The sequence below is a fragment of the Phaseolus vulgaris genome, unplaced genomic scaffold (assembly GCF_000499845.2).
Source record: "Phaseolus vulgaris cultivar G19833 unplaced genomic scaffold, P. vulgaris v2.0 scaffold_15, whole genome shotgun sequence".
NCBI classification, from domain to species: domain Eukaryota; kingdom Viridiplantae; phylum Streptophyta; class Magnoliopsida; order Fabales; family Fabaceae; genus Phaseolus; species Phaseolus vulgaris.
Window position 1 is genome coordinate 389,688 of NW_027174084.1, and position 21,837 is coordinate 411,524.

General features: G+C 32.9%; 3 protein-coding genes across 4 annotated transcripts; 2 read left to right on the forward strand and 1 right to left on the reverse strand.

Annotated features, from left to right (window-relative positions):
• Positions 1 to 5,437: 5,437 nt before the first annotated feature.
• Positions 5,438 to 8,409, reverse strand: LOC137816992 (RHOMBOID-like protein 1). 2 transcript variants are annotated; one of them, XM_068620183.1, is made up of 6 exons: positions 7,802 to 8,409; positions 7,433 to 7,596; positions 7,087 to 7,250; positions 6,702 to 6,970; positions 6,098 to 6,224; positions 5,438 to 5,874 (listed from the first exon to the last, which is right to left on the reverse strand). In XM_068620183.1, exons 1-6 carry the CDS (start codon positions 8,122 to 8,124, stop codon positions 5,749 to 5,751), a joined length of 1,173 nt encoding a protein of 390 aa, XP_068476284.1. In that variant the 5' UTR covers positions 8,125 to 8,409; the 3' UTR covers positions 5,438 to 5,748. The 2 variants fall into 2 exon arrangements, with proteins under 2 accessions (XP_068476284.1, XP_068476285.1); XM_068620184.1 differs by having other exon boundaries at positions 7,925 to 8,339.
• A 1,460-nt stretch (positions 8,410 to 9,869) lies between these two features.
• LOC137816993 (PGR5-like protein 1B, chloroplastic) lies at positions 9,870 to 12,563 on the forward strand. Its single transcript, XM_068620185.1, has 7 exons — positions 9,870 to 10,339; positions 10,469 to 10,531; positions 10,623 to 10,709; positions 10,963 to 11,203; positions 11,488 to 11,561; positions 11,742 to 11,840; positions 12,005 to 12,563. The coding sequence occupies exons 1-7, from the start codon at positions 10,148 to 10,150 to the stop codon at positions 12,086 to 12,088; spliced, it is 840 nt and encodes a 279-aa protein (XP_068476286.1). The 5' UTR covers positions 9,870 to 10,147; the 3' UTR covers positions 12,089 to 12,563.
• Positions 12,564 to 14,972: 2,409 nt separating this feature from the next.
• Positions 14,973 to 20,988, forward strand: LOC137817079 (oxysterol-binding protein-related protein 3C-like). Its single transcript, XM_068620309.1, has 10 exons — positions 14,973 to 15,445; positions 16,273 to 16,366; positions 16,647 to 16,763; positions 16,853 to 16,925; positions 17,241 to 17,359; positions 17,560 to 17,681; positions 18,126 to 18,302; positions 19,137 to 19,281; positions 20,065 to 20,243; positions 20,608 to 20,988. The coding sequence occupies exons 1-10, from the start codon at positions 15,348 to 15,350 to the stop codon at positions 20,852 to 20,854; spliced, it is 1,371 nt and encodes a 456-aa protein (XP_068476410.1). The 5' UTR covers positions 14,973 to 15,347; the 3' UTR covers positions 20,855 to 20,988.
• The last annotated feature ends 849 nt before the right edge of the window (positions 20,989 to 21,837 follow it).

Genomic DNA, 21,837 nt, shown 5'->3' on the forward strand with positions numbered 1-21,837 from the left:
TAACGTTTTTCTACAATGCATGTGTCATGTTACCGTTTCACTCAAAAAATACACTAAATTTGCTGAGAAATAAAATAATGTATATAATGTGCCTACCTCTAATATCTATCATAAACCTATACTCTTGTGAGAAGGTGTTACGCGTAAGAAATGTGACATGATTCATAAATAACTCTTTCTTTATGAACGTTATGAGAAGTTTAATATCTAGTGAAAGTTCTTTAATTAAAAAAAATTAATATGAATTTATTTTAAAATTTTCAAATAAGTTAACTATAAACTTTTATATTTTGTGATTACATAATTTTTAAAAATTGAAACATATATGACACTAATTTATTGTATATTGTGATATATAAGTAGGAGAAGACGGGACAATCTAATACATATTAGATAAATGGTGACTAACATATATTAGATTGTCTAACACACACATATTATATTAAGACTATTTAGTGTATAGAAGATGAGATAGTCTAATATATGAAAGAGAGAAAGACCATTTAATACACATTAGACGAGGATCATCCAATATATTAGATGAGGATTGTCTAGTGTGTAGAAAACGAGACTGTTTAACACCTAAAAAATGAGACCGTTTTTTACTAGTATCAGTTAGAGTTTTCAAAGCCTATATAAACCGGTTTTGTGTTGTAAATCAGGCTATGCTTTTAGAGTATAAAGTTTTCAATAACAAAAATATTAATTTTTCATTTTTTCTTACCTAGACCATGGTGTTCTTCTTCTTTGGTCACAACTTCTCCCTCTCCATGGTTATCGATAGAACCTTCCATTGCACATAACAATAGAAGTCTTCAAGAGGCTTCTTCCTTTTATGATTTTCTGCTTTTCAGAAACAATGTGACTTTTACGATTTTGTCCTTCAACTCTTTTAAGTTTTACCCTTTTTTAATGAGTTACCAAGATTTTAGCTACCAACTTTAGAATATAAATAATTGGTAACTAAAACTTTGGTAGCTAATTATATACCAATTTAGAAAATAATTTAGATACCAATAATTTTTTAGACTCTAAAATAATATCTAATTTAGTCGATGTACCAATTAATTATTTTTTGCCTCTAAAATTAGTTTCTATTTAATAAGTTTTTTTAATAGTGAAAACTGAACAATTCACTATAAATCAAGATAAAGTTAGTAATCTAAATATAAAGAATGATTCTTTACAACATAGTCACGGTTGGGAAGAGAAACTAGAAAGGAATTATGATCCTGTCGCCAACTCAAGCGTGGAGGAATTGCTTTGTCGCTTCCTTACCCTGCCTATGCAATTGTGCTATCCGCAAGAATGCTCTTAGAACCTTCTCCGGGAACTTCAAACGCAACCTGCAAAACACACAGACGGCGCCTCTAGCGGCTGTTTGCACTCCGACGCTCAAGTTAGGTCACAGAATCACCAACAAAAAGAAATGTCTCCCTGAATCTCTCTCTGATTCTCTTTTTTATCTCTCTCTGTGTCTGTGCCTAACAGAATTCTGTTACGCTATCCTCTGCGTGTGTCAGAATTCTGTTACGCTATCGTGCGAAAACGTACCCAGAATCAGTAAAAACGTGGGTGTGTGTGTACCTTTCACGACGCGGAGTGCACTTTTATCTTGGTCGCGCCTCTCTTAGATGGTGACACGTGGAGGCCTGCAACTCACATCTAACCGTACACGTGCCACTACCTGAAGGGCTCTAGCGCATCTCTTTGTGCGCCTAAGTTATTCCCTTGCGGAGTAACTTAGCGCGTTTCTTTCATCTGGGTGAATCGCACATTCCCAGGAGAACGCCAGGTGTGGCTGGACTAGGCACACTCACCAAACATTGCTCTCTGCATAAACGATTTCCCCTTCACGAGGTCATGCACGTAATGGGTTAAGAGAGTCACCAATCACTGACCGGTTTACTAACTCCCTCAGGCCACTCTCGTGCACGATTCTACCGGCGAGCAGCTCCTCTTTCTCTGAGATATGATCATGCGAGGTCCATGCGTAACGCTCTCGCTGGGAATCTCAGTCCCAGTTTAACTGTGTGTAACACGAAACCCCGATGACCATGCACCCGATGACTGATCGGTGCTCTATTGCTTCTCGCGTTCTCCCCCAGGTGTTTATCTTGGAACTGATCTGTCGGTGGCCACTCGGTTACTGACCACCGATCACCATTTTGGGTGATCTCCTCCCTGATTTCTCTGCCACCTGATCCACGTGTCACCCTACGAGTGGTCCACGTGGTTATCTGCTGTTGACGTCATCGACTACCGATGACCGATCGGATCAAATTCTTTCATTGCATAACAGATACATAAACTCTTACAACTTTTAGAACCATCAACATCAAGTCATTATATCAACTAGATTCAAAGTAGTGAAACTTTTACACCAAAGACATAAACAAAGGATTCAATTTTGTAGATTCTTGACACTGGTGTTATTCATCAGTGACTCATCTTAAAGAACATTTTATTACCTTTTACAAAATTAAACCTATCAATATAAAATTACCTAATGAATCTTTCAGTGTTGCTTATCATGCTAGAACTATTCAATTTTCCAAAAATTGTCATATTTAATGTTTTGTATATACATAAGTTTTCTTTTTTAATATCATTTTTGTTCAGACACTCATTGAAGATTCAACCTGCAAACTAATTTTTTCTCTTAAGAAATGTTAGATTTAGGAGAATATTCCATCCAAGATGATTGGACAAGCTGATCTATGTCAGGGATTATACTATCTTATCTTAATCTTAAGAAGAATGATTTTTCGGTTCTTAATTGTAAAAACCACAATATTGATCTTTGGCTATACAAAATAGGACATCATGGTAGTAGAACCATTCAGTACATTTACAAAAAAATTTGCTATGTGCATTTTGTTTCTATAACTGCTTGTGATATATGTCACTTTGCCGAACAACATAAACTACCTTTTCAACAAAGTAATACATATTTTTTAAATACCTTTAATTTGATTCATATTGATATATGAGATCATATTAGTATTCATTTTTTTCATGGACATAAAATTTTTTTAACCATTGTTGATGATCATGCTAGACACACTTTGATATATTTTAAGAAATCAAAAGGTGAAAATAGAGTTCTTCCATACAATTTTGTCATGTATATTAAAATTAGTTTAAACATGAAATTCAGATTATGAAGTCTAAAACCGTCTAGTATATAGAAGACTAAGATTATCTAACACATTAAACGAGGATCGTCTAACACATATTAGACAAGATCGTTCAACACCTAAAAGATAGATATTTTTTACTAGTATCAATTTGGATTTTTAAAACCCATAAAGAGGTTTTGTATTTTATATTCGGTTATGTCATTGGAGTGTAAAGTTTTCAATAACATAAATAATAATTTTTTGTTTTTTCTTATTGGACTATGGTGTTCTTCTTCTCTAGTCACAACTTCTCCCTCTCCATGATTCTCGATGTAACCTTCCATTTAAGTCTTCGAGATGCTTCTTCCTTTTTTTTAAGCTTTTCATAATCATGCTTACTTTTTACAGTTTTGCCCTTCAACTCTTTTATATTCTTACCTTCTTTAATGGGTTACACCATCTTCTATGTACATCAAATCTTTGCAACAATAAATAAATAAAAATACAATTTAAAGATTCACATTTGTATATTTTGAAAAAGGCATCATTTGATCTTGAAGGACATTGATGATGCAAGATGAATCCTTCCAAGTTCCACACCATCTTTTGGATCGGTGCTATGTCAATTCCCATCCAACAAATTATAGTTGGGAGGAAACAACTTGTCCCTAGCAATTTCATCTGCCAAGATTTGCCTTCAAAAAGAATTTATATTGAAACCAGAAGAAGGTTGAAAACGTATTATGAGGAACAATGATGATGTCGTGGAGTAGATGTACTGAATTTGGCATGCATGCAGATGCAGCAATCATATTCCCAAGACTTGCTCTGCGTTCAACTTTGGACCATTTTATTGCATCAATGGACAACTTTAACTTCAGTGAAAAGCCAAGTTTTCTCTTAAAGCTCACTGCGATAATTGAAAAGCTTCATGTTCTAATCCCACAGGAACACATTGTCTACACTTTTTCCTTTGTTTCTCCTTTTGGTGTTCCTAAGATTATGGCGCAACTAACATCCTTCTTTATTGTCTTATCCGTATTCATAACTACCATGTCCAAAGTACCAACTACCATACCATCATATTTAACTGCCGGTTACAACATGCAGAGGGGGGCCACAGAATTAGGAATGAAAATTTGAGGTGATGTGAACAAGAAAAAGCATTTACCATTACCATCTACCTTACAAACCATCAATGGTTCTTTCTTCTTACCAGGAATCACAAATTCTCCCAATCCAACCGTAAAAAATTAGGTGGCACATCACAAACTCTTAAAGAACCTACCCTATTAAGACAACAGTGTTGAACTACTAATAATTGTTTTCATTCATAGCACTTCATTTATTCAAGGCATCTACCAGGAGGAACCTGCAATACTCTCAGACTTCTAAATGATCTTTTATAACCTAACAGAAATCTACCCTTTTTAACTTGATATTTTTAAAAAGAACTGTATAAGATAAAAACATAAATTTGATATTTTTTTCTGTTTAAAAATAAAATAAAACTTTATAAAAATTAAAAAAAAATATAGTTTATTTATTTTTCCTCCAAGTGATAAAGAAAATAAATCTTCATTTCTTTCCAAAACGATGTTTAGAATCGCTTAACACAGAACAATGTTAAAAAACACAACTGTGCGAAGTAGGATCTTTAGTTGATTTCAACTCTGTCAACTTTTTTTCAGAATTGAGTAAGTGAATTTTAATTAAGGATGACAAAAGTCAACATTATTCCATCTTCAATAAATTCAAAAGATTCAAAACACAAGGGAGGAAGTAAATAGTGGGAACTAAATATGTACCCAAGAAATTGAAGGCTATATTGGGATGTTTCTTTCTGCAACCCAAGACTTTTTTACCAACTTCCATTTATTTAAGAATAAACTATTCGAAATTTAACTCTTACATTCTAGAAATTTATTTTGAAATGAATAGGAGGTGATTGAAAAAAATTGAGTAATGTCGGAAATTAGTGGGGCAAAATATAGATCATCAAGCTTTGACCACTTCTTTTACCCCCCACCAAAAAAAATAGTACCAATTCAGTGGTCTTGTGTAGAAGCTAGAGAAAACACATGAGAAACAATTCAGCTTCATTTGTCAATTATCATTTTCATGATTTGGTCAGTATACTGGATTTGCTCTCACCAGTGTTGAACCGTTGATGCCTTAGCATCTTAAGGAAACAAAAATTAGAGATATCACAGCACCAACTGTCAAAGGATAATTTTTTTTTTATCAGAACCAAGTGTAACAGGTTATGAAAATTTGAAGATTTCGGATGTTTAGCAATGTATAACAAAAAGAACTGACCTGAAACAAAAGCCAAAGCTATAAATTATGCATCTTTTTTTTTTACAATCAATCCATTTGACAACATTTACTATATTTGACAAGTATTTTTGCTTCTTTAATCAAATATAACTTCATCTCTTTATGTTACAAAAGAATTCTAACTAAGATGGAAAAACAGTGGTAAGAATATACTAGTAATGGCGGTCATAACAACCCTTGTTCCCTATCCAGAAGAAATAATATCTCTGTATCAGCAAGTATGATCATATACACAAGTTGCTGAAGGCATTTGCCTTAAGAAATGTTGCACGAGTGATCTATGATATCAGTTGCAAAGTTGAGAACATATCTGTTGTTGAGCATCCGTCGAGCTAGTTCTTGAAAGAGGAAAAATCTCACTTTTCCTATTGCTCAAGCATGTTATGTTAAGCTGATTTCCCATTTGGATTGACTGCAGCATTGCATCAGAAAACATCCGTATCAAAACCAACCAACTTAGATATCGAAAAAACATTGTAAGCAAACTTCTTAAAATAATGTGGTTGAATTCTCAGGCATTAAATTTTGGCAACAAAATCATATAATTTCTTTCAACACAGCCACACAATTAATTCCATTAGCTTCTGCTATAGGAAGCTGCATGGATGCCAAGTACACCAAGAAAGGGCACTAACCTCACAATAAAACTGTTGTGCTTTGCAGCTCCATTTTGATGTAGGGACACAACTTAAGTAATGACACCATGAGCAGTGGTCATTCAGGTTAACACTTCGAAGAAGCAAAACCAGCCCAGTAACCAACCTGTCAAAATATAGAACGCTCAGATTTGGGGGCGTACTGTGATAAATCAAATTGAAGAACACACCAAAAGAGATAAAATCCTAAAGTTAAACAATAAGAAAAAGTAGTACTTCTCAAGCCATAAGATTTAATTAATATACCATTGTAGCATGAATTTATAAATCTTGCCATGGAAGAAAAACATAGGCAATATACAAAGAACTCAGAGCTAGGAGGAACAAGAACCATCCTAAAGGGAGAAAAGCCAGGATAAACAAAACCACTGAGAGACCAGTTAAAGAGAGCTTTCCAACACCAATGCTTCTAACAGAGCCTTTGTAAGCAGACATTCAGAAACTTAATTACCATGGCTACAAACTTTTTTAACGAAGCTGTTAGAATCTTCCAATTTGTGGTTCAAACAGTGAATTTGATAGAATTTGGCTAGCCAAAAAGTCGAATGTGACCAATTGTAGTCGTAAATAAAAGAGAACTTACCAAGCAATCAGTAATACGAAGGATATGACCCACAGTACATACTGATAAGGTTTGTGCTTGTATTTCACCGGAGGTCCAGCAGGTCCAGAGCTAGACTTCCTATTATATCTACTACTAACCCATTTGAACTGGGGGCGAATCAAAAAGATAAACCCAAGAAGAAAGCCAGAGACAAATCCTCCAATATGAGCAAAATTATCCACGTGTGGAAGAATTCCAACAGCTAAATTGATTACAACGATGACTATAAGAGTCAATAAAGCTGCCAACTGCAAAAGAATACAAACATAGAATGCAGAAGAAATAAAATGTCAGTTACACGAAGAGCAGGGCGGATTGTTTATCAGAAAGCAAGCACTATTGAATAGAACACATAATCATTCACCTTGTTGGCATATATTGTCCAATTTATGAACAGCTCTGATAGCATGCCCCCTAGTAAACCAAATAATGCACCAGAAGCACCAACAGATATACTTTCTGGTATGAACAGAGCAGACAGCAAACTCCCTCCAAAACCGGATATCACATACAGAAATCCAATTCTAACTGCCAAGGACGAGCAAAGTATATATTACAATCTGAAACTGAGATAGTTGCTAAACTCTGCTAAATTTCTTGACTTCAAGAACATTAAGGCAATATAATAATGTGATTTTTGTTTTTGTTGTCATGAAAAAAAAAGGAAATGATATAATGGGACAATGCAAAGATAATTACCAGAACCATACCAAATCCAAATTCTTGCTCAAGGCGAATTCCAATAAAAACAAGACTTAACATGTTGGCAAGCACATGAACAACCCCACCGTGCAACCATATACAAGAGAAGAGGCGCCAAACCTGGTGTCTATGAACAACTTTATCCACTTCAAGAGCACCCATCTTCCCTAATCTAAACATTTGTTTTCAAAATAAATAAATAAACTGTCAATAGCAGAATTAAAACAGCTCCAACCCAACAAATATGGATACTACCTACATAGTAACATTAACATAACTGGTTATACTATCCATTAGTAGTTGTAAAAATGTATGACAGATGACAAAAGTAAAAAAAAAAAGTGTTTTTAGAGATGAAAGAAACAAGAAGAACTGACGTGGAGGAAGAAGGGCCTAAGAGAGGGTTCTCTTTAAGAGGCTGAAAAGAGAATCTTCCAAGGAAAGGGGCAACGCATGAAGAGCTACCAGTGAAGGAATGCTTAGGGCAATCGTTTACATACATGGTGAGGATGAAGAGGACAATGTTGGCCCCGACGAACGTGGGCACGAGCCAGGGTAACCAGCGCCTGAAGAGGCTGAAGTTGCGATCGTTCACGGCGGGGGGATCCGACGGCGACGACATGTGTCTCTGGGAGGTGGCATCCCGGCGCGGATGGACCTTGACCTCGAAGTTTGCAGACGATGGGTCGCTCCCCATCATGTTCCTCCTCGTCGACCCTTTGACAAAAGATTGAAACTTTTAATCTAATTCATTGGAGTGATTACGATTTGGGGGTTTGGAAGTTAGTGAACGGAAAATCCAACAAAGGGCAACGAGGCAAGTTATGAAATGGGTGGTTGGGTGTTCTTCATTCGCATGCTCTTGCTTCTTGTTTCGTTTCTTTTGCACCAATTTTCTAACCAATGCCACCAACCATCTCTTTCTCATTTCTTCTACCTTTTATATTTTTCATTATTATTTTTCGCGTTTACCAAGGTATACTACGTTATACTCTACTGCAAAATTGTTTATATCATATGATCTCAGTGGTCTTTTTTTTCTTCTTCTTTTTAATTGATTAATTGATGTAACCCTTGTTTTTAATTCCACACTATGGGTATTACTGTAAAAAGGAAAATTATTTTTAATTATTTCATATTTTTATTTTAGGACACCTTGCTTTAGAGCCATAGATTAAGGGCTAACAAAGATTTATCTTATCTTAGAAGTTATTTAGTAGAGTAAAACTCAAGTAAATTAAAACCTTATAAAGATGTAATAAATATAATCTAAGTATATCTACAATTTAGAAACTAATGAAAATATTATAATCCAAACAAAATATTAAGATTTCTTAAATATAATATTTCGCATTTCTTCAAAGAAACAAAAGTTGGCACAATACGACAAATGGAAAGGATTATAATTAGGTGAGATGTTGACTCAAGTCCAAACGTTTTTCTTAGAAGATTAGGCAACAAAACATAATCGTTTTCATACTTAAATATTTAAAAAAAGTCATGTTTCTCACGCTAATTTATATATACTTAACAATTTATTTATTAGTATTTTGATATAATGAATTTAAATCTTCAAGCAAGATCGAGGGAATGTCTAAAACATAATACTGATTCTACCGAACGACCGAAGACATGAATTAATAATATAATGTAATATGTGTCAAAAAAGCAGTTACAATTAAAGTTGAATGAGTTAAACACACTGCGAAAGACACTTCCGTAATATCAGGAAACCACTATACACGATCTGGTGATCACTACACACGTCTTAGTGAGCCAATTATCTGGTCCACGCGGGAAGAGACCCAAGTCAATCTATAAATAAGACTTCTAAAGGGGAAAAGATCCGTTTTTAATATCCTAAAAGAACAGACTAATCACTAGCACTGACTTGAGCGAGTGTAATCGCAGGTACCCCACCGACCGGCAGAGCACACGCGTAGGAGATGAAGAACTTTGAAAAATTCAAAGACTACCATCACGATAGCAAATTGTGTATCAAGTGGATCAACATTACTCAGATCTCGTCGTCACCCAGGTACAAACCTAAAAAGATTATTAAAATCTAAAAAGATTATTAAAATAAATCTAGTGATATTTTATCCAATCTGGAACGTACATAAAGAAGAGTAGAATTTTGATTGGACGAACCATGATTCCATGAAGATGTTTATGTTATCCACAGAACACATACTTTGTTACAGTTTATGTTGTTGTTGAAAAGACATGTTTACAGTTACGTTACGGAAAAGAAAGGGTGAAGAGTGTTCATTGGAGCATTCTAATTTCAAAAGCAATCCCTGCATTGTATTGGAAGCAATAGGTTCAGTTCCAGTGTTCCATTAACTCCTCAAACACAACATTCTCATTCTTTTCTTTTCAGCTTAATTATGAATGTTTATAATAAATACAATAAGTTTAAAACAAATAGCATGAAAGCGTATTAATTGCCTTCCAAGCAATAGACCCGGGTTCGACTCCCGGCAAACGCAATTTTGTTTTTTGTTTTTTTTTTTTCATTTTTTTGGTCTTTTCTACAGGGAAAAGACAAAGAACGAAAGAGGACGAACGAGATTCATAGCTTTGGGGGCGAAACCAAATCCAAGTAGTGACGCAGTCTCATGAATTCGGATCTCTGTCTCTATATTTATTTATGTGGTTGGCCTCTCTCTGTTCTGTTCTGTTCCATTTCCCATTTTCAATTTTAAAGCGTAACGAAGTGAATGGGAGGCGCGTGTAGCAGCAACGCCTTCAGCGCGGTGCAGTCAACCATATCCAGCAGATTCAGAAGCCACCGCACCGTTTCTTTGTTCTCCGTTCGAGCCTGCGTCGACCCTCCTCGTGCGCCGTCCTGCATATACGTTGGCCCCCTTCACACCGCCACCAAAGAAACCCTCGAAGCTCTTTACTCTCAGGTCACGCGTCTTTTCAATTCACCATTTTTCATTCTCAATTTCACTTATCCGTTAATATAATCGCCACAAAAGAATCATTAACTCTGCACTCATTCAAGGGCTAACGCAACGAACGTGGATTGTTTATAGGCGCGGGATGCGTATTACAGTGGAGATCCTTTGATACTCGATGACATGTTTGATAGAATAGAGGTGTTTATCTACTTTTTGAATTCACCACTCAACTTTTCGTTACACACTTAGTCTCTTAATTATATATTAACTCGTCTTATGATGGAAACAGTTGAAGCTTAAGTGGTATGGTTCTAAGTCGGTTGTCAAGTACCCTCGATGCAGTATCCGGAGGCACTCCACATATGCTGATTCTGATGTAACTTTCTTCTCCAATTTCCTTATTTGAATTATCATGTTTTGGTTTCCAATGTGTTCTTAATGAAATTAAGAATTGGACAGTTACATTTGTGTGTGGTGTGATGTATTTCAGTTGAATGTCCACAGTGTCTTCTGCATGTTTTGGATATAAGGACAATTTTTGTATGGTGTTGAGGTTCCCATGCCTTCCTTTTTTTGTTCTATTGGTTTCTCCACTTGAATTATACTGAGTGACTGTGGATGTAGGGCAGGAAGATCTTTCTATGGCTTTTGCATTAGCAAGCTTATGGTCCTTGTTTCTTGCACTTGGCTGTTCAGCTTGTGTTTGGCCTATATTGTACACTGTTACCACAGCTTATCAAAAAGCATTTGACTCGGGAGGATTATCATATGTTAGTCAAGCATCAGGAGTAGGGTTTCTTTTTGTGGTCAACAGCGTTATCCTCACGGCACTCGGTTTGGTTATTGGCTACCCTGTTGCTTCAGCTTCAGGTAAAAATCATTTCCGAATTTGAACTCCAAACACTAGTTCAAATTAAATGACAAACCCTTTAGTTTAGTTAAATTGAGTGGTTCCTTGTGTACTTTTAGCATTTTCCCTAATTGGAATTAGACTTTCACTTTCAAAAACTTTTCTGATTTTAATGTAAACATTTATTACATGAATTGTTAAACACCTTAGGAAGGAACCGAGTGTAAGTTTTACCCTTTTGCTAACACCTTTATTTCAGCGTGGCTGCTTCTGTATTTATGTTACTAATTGTGTATTTCCACAGTTAAGGTGCTTCAGGGCCTATGGAGGGTGGATTTAGCGGCATTAAAGGGTTCATGTCCAAATTGTGGAGAAGAGGTCAGTCACTGAGCTATATACAAAGACTCCCACAGTGACAGTGTAATATATAGGTGTCTAGTTTCTTTTCCCATCTCATTGCTCGACTGAGTGGCCCTATTTGTCCCGCTAGAGAAGCACTATTTAATGTTCATACTTCACTTGAATCATTCTCACGGTGTTGAATTCATTTTCTTTAAGGTATTTGCTTTTGTGAGAACGGACAAGGGTAACAACTCACCTCATAGAGCAGATTGTCATGTGTGTGAATGCTTATTGGAATTTCGTACCAAAGCTGAGGTAATAAAATATGTTCTTTTTACTTCTTGCATAAGACAGTTTGTAAAACTAGACCGCGATCTAATTCTCATTTTTTGAGTAGAGAAAATAGAAACTTGACAATGTAAACAAGAGTTGCAACTATTTTGCTCTTTGCATGACAAATGATGTTATTATTTTTGCAGCAATCGGATTTAAGATCAGGTAGACAATGGGTTTATGGGCGTATTTACCTTGTTCGAAGATCCCGACGCCAGAGAGAGCCGTAAATTTTCTTCCCATCAGGGGCTTGTATGATTGTGAATATGAATTAGCTAGTAAGGAAGTAAGGAATGGATAAAACCAAATTCTGTTCAATTCTTCTTAGTCCATAACAGTTTTGTTAGAACTCAGAATTCATCTTGTAAGTTGTAACACTTTCATACAGGAAGTAGTTAACATGTCAATGGGTGGACACCTAATTTCTTTTATTTGAGGGCGTGTGAATGTTAAAGATTTTTTTTTCAAGCTGTTATAGATGTTAAGTGTAACTTTAGTTTTAATTATTGTTCTTACCAATGGAGACAATCTGGACAAGCTGTGGGGAAGGTGAAGAGCCTTTACGTACTATAAGAGGAGAGGTCTGTTGGAAAATATTCTTCAATGTTCAAGTCAGAGCATTATAGAATAAAAATGTAAATATGAGTTCGGATGAGTTGAACATGAAAGAAGTATTATTCTGAATGATAAAATAATTATCTTTAATGACTATCTTTTCAATTATGTATGACTAATATAACATTGAAGATAATAATTGAACATATATATTTGATAAAATTTCAAACTGTTTTGGTTTGTAATTAACTTAAGTTTAAGTTTAGAAATATAAATAATATATATATATAAATAATATATATATATATATATAATTTTAATTACATAGGAAACTATAGCCTGAGATCCGTGCATACTGACGACTTTTCTTTTAAATTTGATTAGGAATTTAATTTAATTTATCATCAAAATTAATAGATAATTTTAGGTATAATAATTTTTTGATAAACTTTGAAATAATAAAACATATGTATTATTGTTGAAAATTTGTGTACAAAAAGTTTGTTAGAGTAAAGTTTATTGTTATATGAAGAATACTGTAATTTGTATTAAAAAAGCTTTATATTTTGAAAGTTATTGTATTTACGTAATTACAAGCACAAGAAATATATATTCATGCCTAAAACTAACGCTTCAACAAATTTTTAATGTAATTAATATTGGTTAAAAATATTTTATATATTAATGAATTATATACTTCATGTCAGTTGTTTAAATTCATAACCCTTTCAAATTATTATAGTTAATAAAATTGATAAATTATTCCTAAATTTAAATTACTATTACAACCCTTTTTAATATAGTATATTTTTACCTATATCACTTTAAATACGTACATAATAATTTATATTATTCTTCTCTATAAGTACATTAAACACAATTCTTACAATTAAAAAAAACACAAACAACTATGAAACCTAATATCACATTACAAAAACTTTAATTCTTCTTAGTTGCTAACAAATATAAATTAATTGATATATCTATCTGCATGTAAGAAACAAAGACAAACCAAAACTTAAATCTAAATACTTCTAATATTATTTATCAGTAATAGATGCTTACTATCTACACATAACTTTGTCATTATATTAGTATTGAGATTTTCTATGAGAAAATGTTTTAAAAATAATGAGTATACAATGTTGGACAAACTTTTACTTGTAATTCTAATACTTAGAATGATAATTTTGAATATCTTCACCTTAACTACATTCATTCTTGTCATTCAATTATGTACTTTGATTTCACTAAAATAACTAAAAAATTGTAAATAACATTCAAATTATAAACAATAATCAAATATGTATGAGACCTAGTATAAGAGAGAGAAAACATGGTACAATAAAAAAAAATCATATTTGATTTGATATATAAAAGTGTAATTTACAGAATGTATATCTCAAGATAAATATTTGAGATTAAGTTAGAGGTGATTTGTAGATTTTAACTTAGGAAATTTGATATTTATATATGTAGTTGAAAATAATTCGTATGTGATTTTCTTTTATATATTGGATTGTTTAAAAATCTAAATTTTTGTGTAATTTAATGGTGTAGTTATGTGTGAAATGAAATATGAATAATGCGAAAATGTGATCGAGACAAAATATTTTCAGAAAATGAAATCATTTTAGAATGAGTTATCATAACTCTAGTGATATATTGAAGTCATATAGATGAAGATTATTAGATGGTGAGAGTTGAAGAATTGTTCATATGAATGAGTTTACTATTTGAAAGATAATTGGTTTAAATTGTTAACCCTATCACATGAGATGATTTGGTACTAGGATTATTATGTATATGACTACATGATTTCACAATAGGGTAGTTTGACTGATGTAGATATCTAAATTTAAGTCAATGCATGAATCTTTTAGAGATAGAGTCAAATGTATATGTATGTTGGTCAATGAACTTCTAACTTGAGAAATATTGATTATAAATTAATTATAGACACTTGACTCTTTTGTTAAAATGTAATATATGGATGAATTACATGTTTGTGATTGAAAGTTTTTTATGTTTGTGATTGAAAGCTGCATTGATATTGGAAGTTTTAAAACACTAACTTACGTTACTTTCTATGTTACGTTGAGGAGATGGTGTTGTAGATGATAAAATTTTACATGGAATAGAATAAAGTGTTGTATATATCTTTTTGTTCATTTGTTTTATATATATATATATAATTATATAATTGTCTGATATATTGTTATGTAACTAGGATGTTAAACTAGATAAACTTTCAAACTTTTTTGTAATCAATAAATAATAGTGTTTATTTCTGAACTTACTAAAAATTCTAGTTTGGAAGATAAAGTGTGGAGATCTATTTGAGGAATTTTTTTATTTGAAAACAATCATATACCTCAATAAATGATCGATGAAAAATATAAATTATTAGAAAAATTAACATTACTATTTGAATAAATTAATTAGTTATGTTAAATTAGAAGGGCATTTGATCATATTAAAGGAAAGTCAAAGCATTTGATCATATTAAAGGAAAGTCAAATAATATTATATTAAGGATGACCGTTAAACATAATCTCTGTTTCAGTTTCCCTCCATGCCATACGCACGCGCCATAAAAGTAGCGTAAGAGTCACTGTTTCTACGTTCATTCGTTCATCCACACTTCCTTCGGACTCTCTAAACTCCAAAAAAAAACACACACAAATCCAAACACCAAACACAACCGTTACCTACGCAATCCAAACAAACCAAATTTTCCTGTTCCTTTCTCAACGTTTCAATTCATTCCTCAAATCACTATTCCATTTTCTCTTTCTACCTCCCACTCCTTTCTTTCTTCATTCCAAGTTTTTCTTTTGTTTTCATTTCGAACAACAAAATTTGACAATTCGAAAAGCCATCGTGGATTTCTTTCCCTTCTTTCTAATCTTTTAAATTAGGGTTTCAAACGAGATGGGTAGCCCCGAGAAGAATGACAACAAGGGATTTTTTTCCGCCATGACTTCCGGCTTCTCCGTCTTCAGCAATGCTATGCACCGATCTGTAAACGGGTATTTTTTCTCAAGCAAAATTTCATTTTTGGATTCTCGTATTCCTATTGCATTCATTTATATATATATATATATATATATATATATATAATCGTATTCGTATGTGTTGTGTATTCGTAATCTAGACACATGTGTGTGTTCTTATCTTGTAGTTTAAAGTGCCATTGACAATACCGAATGATTATTTAATATTTGTTGGGTTATAAACTTAGATTTTCCTGTGTTCTTCAATATTCATTCATATTGTGAGACAAGCAGGCAACTTGTATTTCCCACCTTAGATTTTGTAATCAAGTGCACATATGATCATAGCTTTTGAGGATAAGAGATAGGATTTTTAATTATTACAAAGTATTAACTACGGCAAAAACATGTTATTATAGTGTTTTCATCATCATTCAAATCACTATAACGGTTAGAAGAGAGAATTGCCGTTCCATGTACTTGTTCGTAGTTCCTAGCTCTCATATCTCAACGCGGTACTGGAAAGATTTATCGAGTAGTGTTCCATCAAGGATCTGCAGTCCAGTGTAATTTTCAACTGTTCTATATATCAAGAATGTGAGCTACTAGTAATTATTAAAGTAAACTTCTGTTTATCTAATTGGAATCTCTTTAATCACATTCACATTATCAAGAAATGAAGTAAGCTTGTGGAAATTTTACCCCAAACGTTTTGGTCCTAGAACTTATATTATAATAACACGCCCATCCATTTTAGTTTCATATTTTACATTTTTTTTTCACGGGAACTTATCAGTTTCATCACTAAGAAATGTAGATATTCGGGGGAATGTAAGCTTACTCATGTTCTCTTTTTATTCTAGTTTGCTGGGATATGAAGGGGTAGAAGTTATAAATCCGGAGGGTGGTAAAGAGGATGCAGAGGAGGAAGCCCAGAGAGGAAGATGGAAACCTGAGGTGCTTATTTTGCTTGTTTATTTCGCAAATGTTATTTTTGGTTCCAACCTTTTTCAGCATTACCTTATTTTTTACTTTCTGCTTAGACTTTGAAAATGCTCTTGGGTTATCTTTAAATTATCTGCTTGAATTGCCTTTTTAGTTTTATTGATTGTTGATCATATGGATTCCACCCATTCTTCTGGTTTTACTTATTTTCTTTTTCTCTTTTCAGCACATATCTGATGCATACTTTGACGTGATATTATTGTTTTTTCCTATGTTTGACTTTTGTATACAGGAAAGAGATGGTTACTGGAAGATGATGCATAAATATATTGGCTCAGATATAACATCAATGGTAACGCTACCTGTTATTATTTTTGAACCAATGACTATGCTTCAGAAAATGGCAGAGGTTTGCATACCATTACTACTTTTGGCTTTGTTAAATTGCTCTATTTGTTTGTACTAGCACTTGATTGAACTTTGAATTGTTTGAACTAGTTGATGGAGTACTCCTACTTGTTAGATCAGGCAGATACATGTGAGGACCCTTGCATGAGGATGGTGTATGCATGTGAGTTATTTGTTTCCCTCTTATTCTCTGCTAGTTTTTTAATTGTTTTGATAAAGTGAATTGCAATCTTAAAGGCAATGGAGGGTTTAGTTAAAAATAAGAGTGACTAACATTCTATCTAGTTTTGACACGTGATGAAGGCTGTACCTGAATATTTTATTTGTAGTAAAGGATTATGTGATTTAATTGACCCAAAAAAATCTCCGCTGGAGCCTATCGTGTTAGTTCTTGTTCTTCTAACTACATTGAAGTATCTATTCTTGTTCATGTACTTCCTGATTATTTCATTACTTTCATAACTCATCATCATTGCAGCATCGTGGGCTATATCTGTGTACTTTGCATACCAACGGACCTGGAAGCCTTTTAACCCTATCCTTGGAGAGACTTATGAGATGGCTAACCATGGTGGAATTACATTTCTTGCAGAACAGGTACCTTTTAAGTATGTGACTCATAAGAACTCTGTCTCCCCGCACCTTTTATATATGTTTCCTCGGAAATTTATACCAGCATTTGCAAGAACTGTTAAGTTCTTCGCACTACTTTCTTTTGCATTGTTGGGTGAAAACATTTATGGGATTTTTATCTTCTCCCTTATATTGGATATTTGTTGCTATATTTTTAATTTCAGGTGAGTCACCATCCCCCGATGAGTGCTGGCCATGCTGAGAATGAACATTTTACATATGATGTGACTTCAAAGTTAAAGACTAAGTTTTTGGGAAATTCTGTTGATGTTTACCCCGTTGGAAGGTGATCAATACATTGCACTTATTTAGTACATCACATTGTTATATTCTTATTGTCACTCATTGTCTATATACTTCCAACTTCCTATTGCTCCATTCATATGCCACACTCTACTTTCCAGAGTTATTTATTCTACGTTGAAAAGATACAGTTATGAGTATTTTCTAGCTGGATAACAGACATATAACAGTATTTTGGGCTCATTTAATTTGTTATGCTTTTTCCAATCTAATTAAAATTCTCTTGAATCTGGAAAGAAGTTTTCCTCTTTCAGTTTTATAAAGAATCTTCATAAACTATTGCTATGAGACGCAGTATGTATATAGTATTATATAATTATACAACAAATTTTGTCTTTGCTTTACTTTCTAGTTCCCAGCAGAATTGTCATTTTACATAATTTGCTAGCAAGGAAGTAATTATAGGTTTTGCAATCATTATTTGCAGAACACGTGTAACCCTCAAGAAGGATGCTGTAGTCATAGATTTGGTTCCCCCTCCAACCAAGGTTAATAATTTGATATTTGGACGAACATGGATTGATTCACCTGGGGAGATGATAATGACAAACATGACAACAGGGGACAAAGTTGTACTCTACTTTCAACCATGTGGATGGTTTGGGTATGTAACATCATTTTATTTTATTGTATTGTTTTCCAAATAAAGCTTTTTTAATTGGTTTTGTATTGGAACTATATTGGATTTAGATTCAACTGGTTGGCAATTATGTCCATATCATTATAGTTGGACTTCAATGTATATTGAAATTAAAATGTTCGATTCCAGTAATATTTTAAGAAAGTAAATTTAAATCTAATTTAACCTTACAAAATTGTTTTGTAAGATGATGTTTGCATCTACCTTACTATGATAGATTTTGATACCATATTAAAAAGTTGGTTTAAGTTTAATTCAATCATACAAAATTGGGTTGAGTGGTGAAGTTTACATCTAAATTTTATATCATAATATGCCGATATCTCTAGACAATACGAGATCTCTTACATATTATCTCACGTTGAGAACTCAAAATCTCAAATGTGAAACTTAATATTTGTGGGTGGTTTGTTAGGCGTCCAATGATGGGTGGTAGGATTTGCCCAATAAACTCTATAAGGATAGACTTTTATACAATCTTAGTCTAGTTCAACTTATAAAACTGATTTTTATAAAACTGATTTATAAGGTGAAATTTAAATCCATTATGTATTATAATTAGACTATATTTCTAATTAATATGGTATTTACAACAAGTGTCGTGACATTGAATCTTCTGGTAATACCATTTAATCTGGTTCTTCAACTGCATTAAAATATGTATTCTTTGTTTGTTAAAATTGTGTTTCATTTTAAGGAGAATTAAATCCCTTTCATTTTCTGTTTTCTATTTCTTTTATCGTTCTCCATTCAAATATTGATTATTTAAATAGCTTTTTGTTTTTTCATATCTTGCAGGGCTGGTCGCTATGAAGTAGATGGATATGTTTATAATTCTGCAGAGGAGCCTAAAATATTGATGACTGGGAAGTGGAATGAGTCAATGAGTTATCAACCTTGTGATTTGGAAGGAGAGCCTCTTCCAGACACAGAATTGTTAGAGGTGTGTTTTCTTTTTTGTTTGAAAAAAAGTATACAAAATGATCATGACCAGTTATATACTGAGGGGCATAACTTTGTTTTTACATTAGATGTTTGCTGTTTTCTTGGTCTATCGATTGCCATGCTTGGTAAAATACAGTTCTACTGAGTACTCATTAGTGGAAATGGCAAACCCTATTTCCAATGGAAAAAAATTATGGGAAAAGAATTCAGGATGACCCTTGTGAATATTTCCATCCATAAATACGCTACCTAGCCAATTCTCGCCATCCCCCCCTCTTTGTTATCCAGTTTTTCTGTGTCCATCTCTTCCATTGAAAAGAGGAAAGGTTTTTCTCTTTTCATTTCCTATCTAATATGGGAGCTGGGATTCTGTGACATTGCAATTCTTTCAAATTTCCTACCATCATTATTTATGAGTCCATTTTTGTAGATCAAACATTCAATTTACAAATATGATTATAAACTTCATTTGGATTTGACTCACACCATGCAAGTCTATTTTGATGATTTATGATGCACATGTCTTTCTGTTTGAAAATAAATTAACTGCGAACCAGTTGACAACAGACACATTTGTAATCCTTTCATTTTGAGTGTTACTGGTGAGTTCTTTTATTAGATGTTTGAACAGGTGCTATCAAGTATCAATTTAATATGCTACTTTAAAATAGGAAGTACTTTTAGTTTAATAAATTTTTTGCTGACACAACAACTGGTGCAAGCACTAGCAAAGTTATTTATCATTTTTATTGGTATTTTCTCTTCAAAATTTATTCTGCAGGTTTGGCATGTTGCTGATATTCCAACAAATGATAAATTCGACTATACATTCTTTGCGCATAAATTAAACAGCTTTGACACTGCTCCTAGAAATTTGTTAGCATCAGACTCCCGTTTACGCCCAGATAGATTTGCACTTGAGATGGGTGATCTATCCAAATCAGGGACAGAAAAGAGCAGGTTGCTGACCTTTACTTTCATTCCTTTTAGGCTTGAAAATGTGTTGTTAGTGTGCATTCTAAAAGTGTAATACAAATATAATTTAACAGTTTTGCATGTTCAGTCTTGTCTTCTACGCTTACAATACTATTTAAGTACAAGAATTTGGATTAGAAGGATGAAATTACTTACTTTTATACTTTTAAGGATGTGTTGATCTAATACTCTAATGCCCAGTGATTGCAGAGTGATGTTAGTCAGAAATCAGATTTTGTTTTTCTTACTTTGGATCTTTTAGGCATCTCAGCCACTCTGCCAATTTTGCCTACTGAGTTTTCCACTGGCATAACTACACTCTAAGATATTGTGTTGGTTTCCCTTGCAGTTTGGAGGAGAGGCAACGAGCTGAAAAGAAGATCAGAGAAGCCAAAGAGCATAAATTTGCACCAAGATGGTTTGATTTGACTGAAGAAGTCACATCAACTCCATGGGGTGATTTGGAGATCTACCATTACAATGGTAAATACACTGAGTATCGAACTGCTATTGGTAACCCAGACAACATTGATCATGTTGATAACAAAGAAATTCCATTCAATCCATGGCAGTATGTTAATTTGTCCACAGAATGAGTAGTTTCTATGTGTTTTTGGGTTTTTTTTATGCCAATTAGATCATGTAACTTCTTTTATTCATTGATGATACGTGGAAGAATTTTGTTTCTAGCTCACGGTTGCCTTGTGTACATTATAGCTGCAGTTCATTATCCTGTCATCATTAATTTTTTATAATTGATTACAAAACCGCAGTCTCTTATGATTGATTCTGGGAGTGTTTTAAAATTGAAATATTAATCACTAATAATAATAATAATAATAATAATAATAATTATAATATAGTGTTTGTCCCGTTTTTTCTCTTATTTTATTGGAACAAAAATTCATGTGGGGCCCATCTAATCAAACTTTTGTCAAGCAAAATGCTCAATATATTAAAGTGTATTAAATTTATAAACAATTTATCATATGTGTCTGGAAAAAATAATATAACATCTTAACAAATAATGTGTTTTGGAAAGAAAGATGCAAGACCTTACGAAAGAACATGTTTCGTAGACATAATAAAAGTGTGACAAAATGTGTTTTGTTTGTTACAGTTGGGAAATATTATAGTTGAGAGAATAAGAATGATGGTTTGTTTTCTCAACTTCTATTTGCATGTAAATTTACAATAATTTGAAAGATATTTGGATTTAGGATTATTATTATGAATTCTACAATCTAAGCACAACCTTTTAATCTCAATCAATATTTTGAGCTCAAATTTATTAATATATATTTATTATTATTATATTTAAGATATTATATATTTTTTAAAATAAAAACTTTCATGTTAGATATTACCATACAACTTAAGATCAACTAGACTGACACCTCAAATAACAACAATTATCACATGAAAAAAATATTTAAAAAAATACAAAAATACGGATGATTAGATTAAAACTCATATGTTAACAAAAACGATACATAGATAGACTATACCTATTTTTAAATAATTCTAAGAACAAATAAGATGGAAGGAAGTCTATTATACCAATGAATGTTAAATAAAT

Bases quoted from the DNA above. Each gene is read 5' to 3' on its own strand.
- LOC137816992 (XM_068620183.1), bottom strand. From the start codon at position 8,124: ATGATGGGGAGCGACCCATCGTCTGCAAACTTCGAGGTCAAGGTCCAT. The intron at 6,971-7,086 runs GTGAATGATTAT...ATTCTTTTGCAG, and splicing joins GGACAATATATGCCAACAAG to TTGGCAGCTTTATTGACTCT. The intron at 6,225-6,701 runs GTAAGTTCTCTT...ATATTTTGACAG, and splicing joins TTCGTATTACTGATTGCTTG to GTTGGTTACTGGGCTGGTTT.
- LOC137816993 (XM_068620185.1), top strand. From the start codon at position 10,148: ATGGGAGGCGCGTGTAGCAGCAACGCCTTCAGCGCGGTGCAGTCAACC. The intron at 10,710-10,962 runs GTAACTTTCTTC...GATGTAGGGCAG, and splicing joins CCACATATGCTGATTCTGAT to GAAGATCTTTCTATGGCTTT. The intron at 11,841-12,004 runs GTAATAAAATAT...TTATTTTTGCAG, and splicing joins AATTTCGTACCAAAGCTGAG to CAATCGGATTTAAGATCAGG.
- LOC137817079 (XM_068620309.1), top strand. From the start codon at position 15,348: ATGGGTAGCCCCGAGAAGAATGACAACAAGGGATTTTTTTCCGCCATG. The intron at 16,367-16,646 runs GTGCTTATTTTG...TTTTGTATACAG, and splicing joins GAGGAAGATGGAAACCTGAG to GAAAGAGATGGTTACTGGAA. The intron at 18,303-19,136 runs GTATGTAACATC...CATATCTTGCAG, and splicing joins CAACCATGTGGATGGTTTGG to GGCTGGTCGCTATGAAGTAG.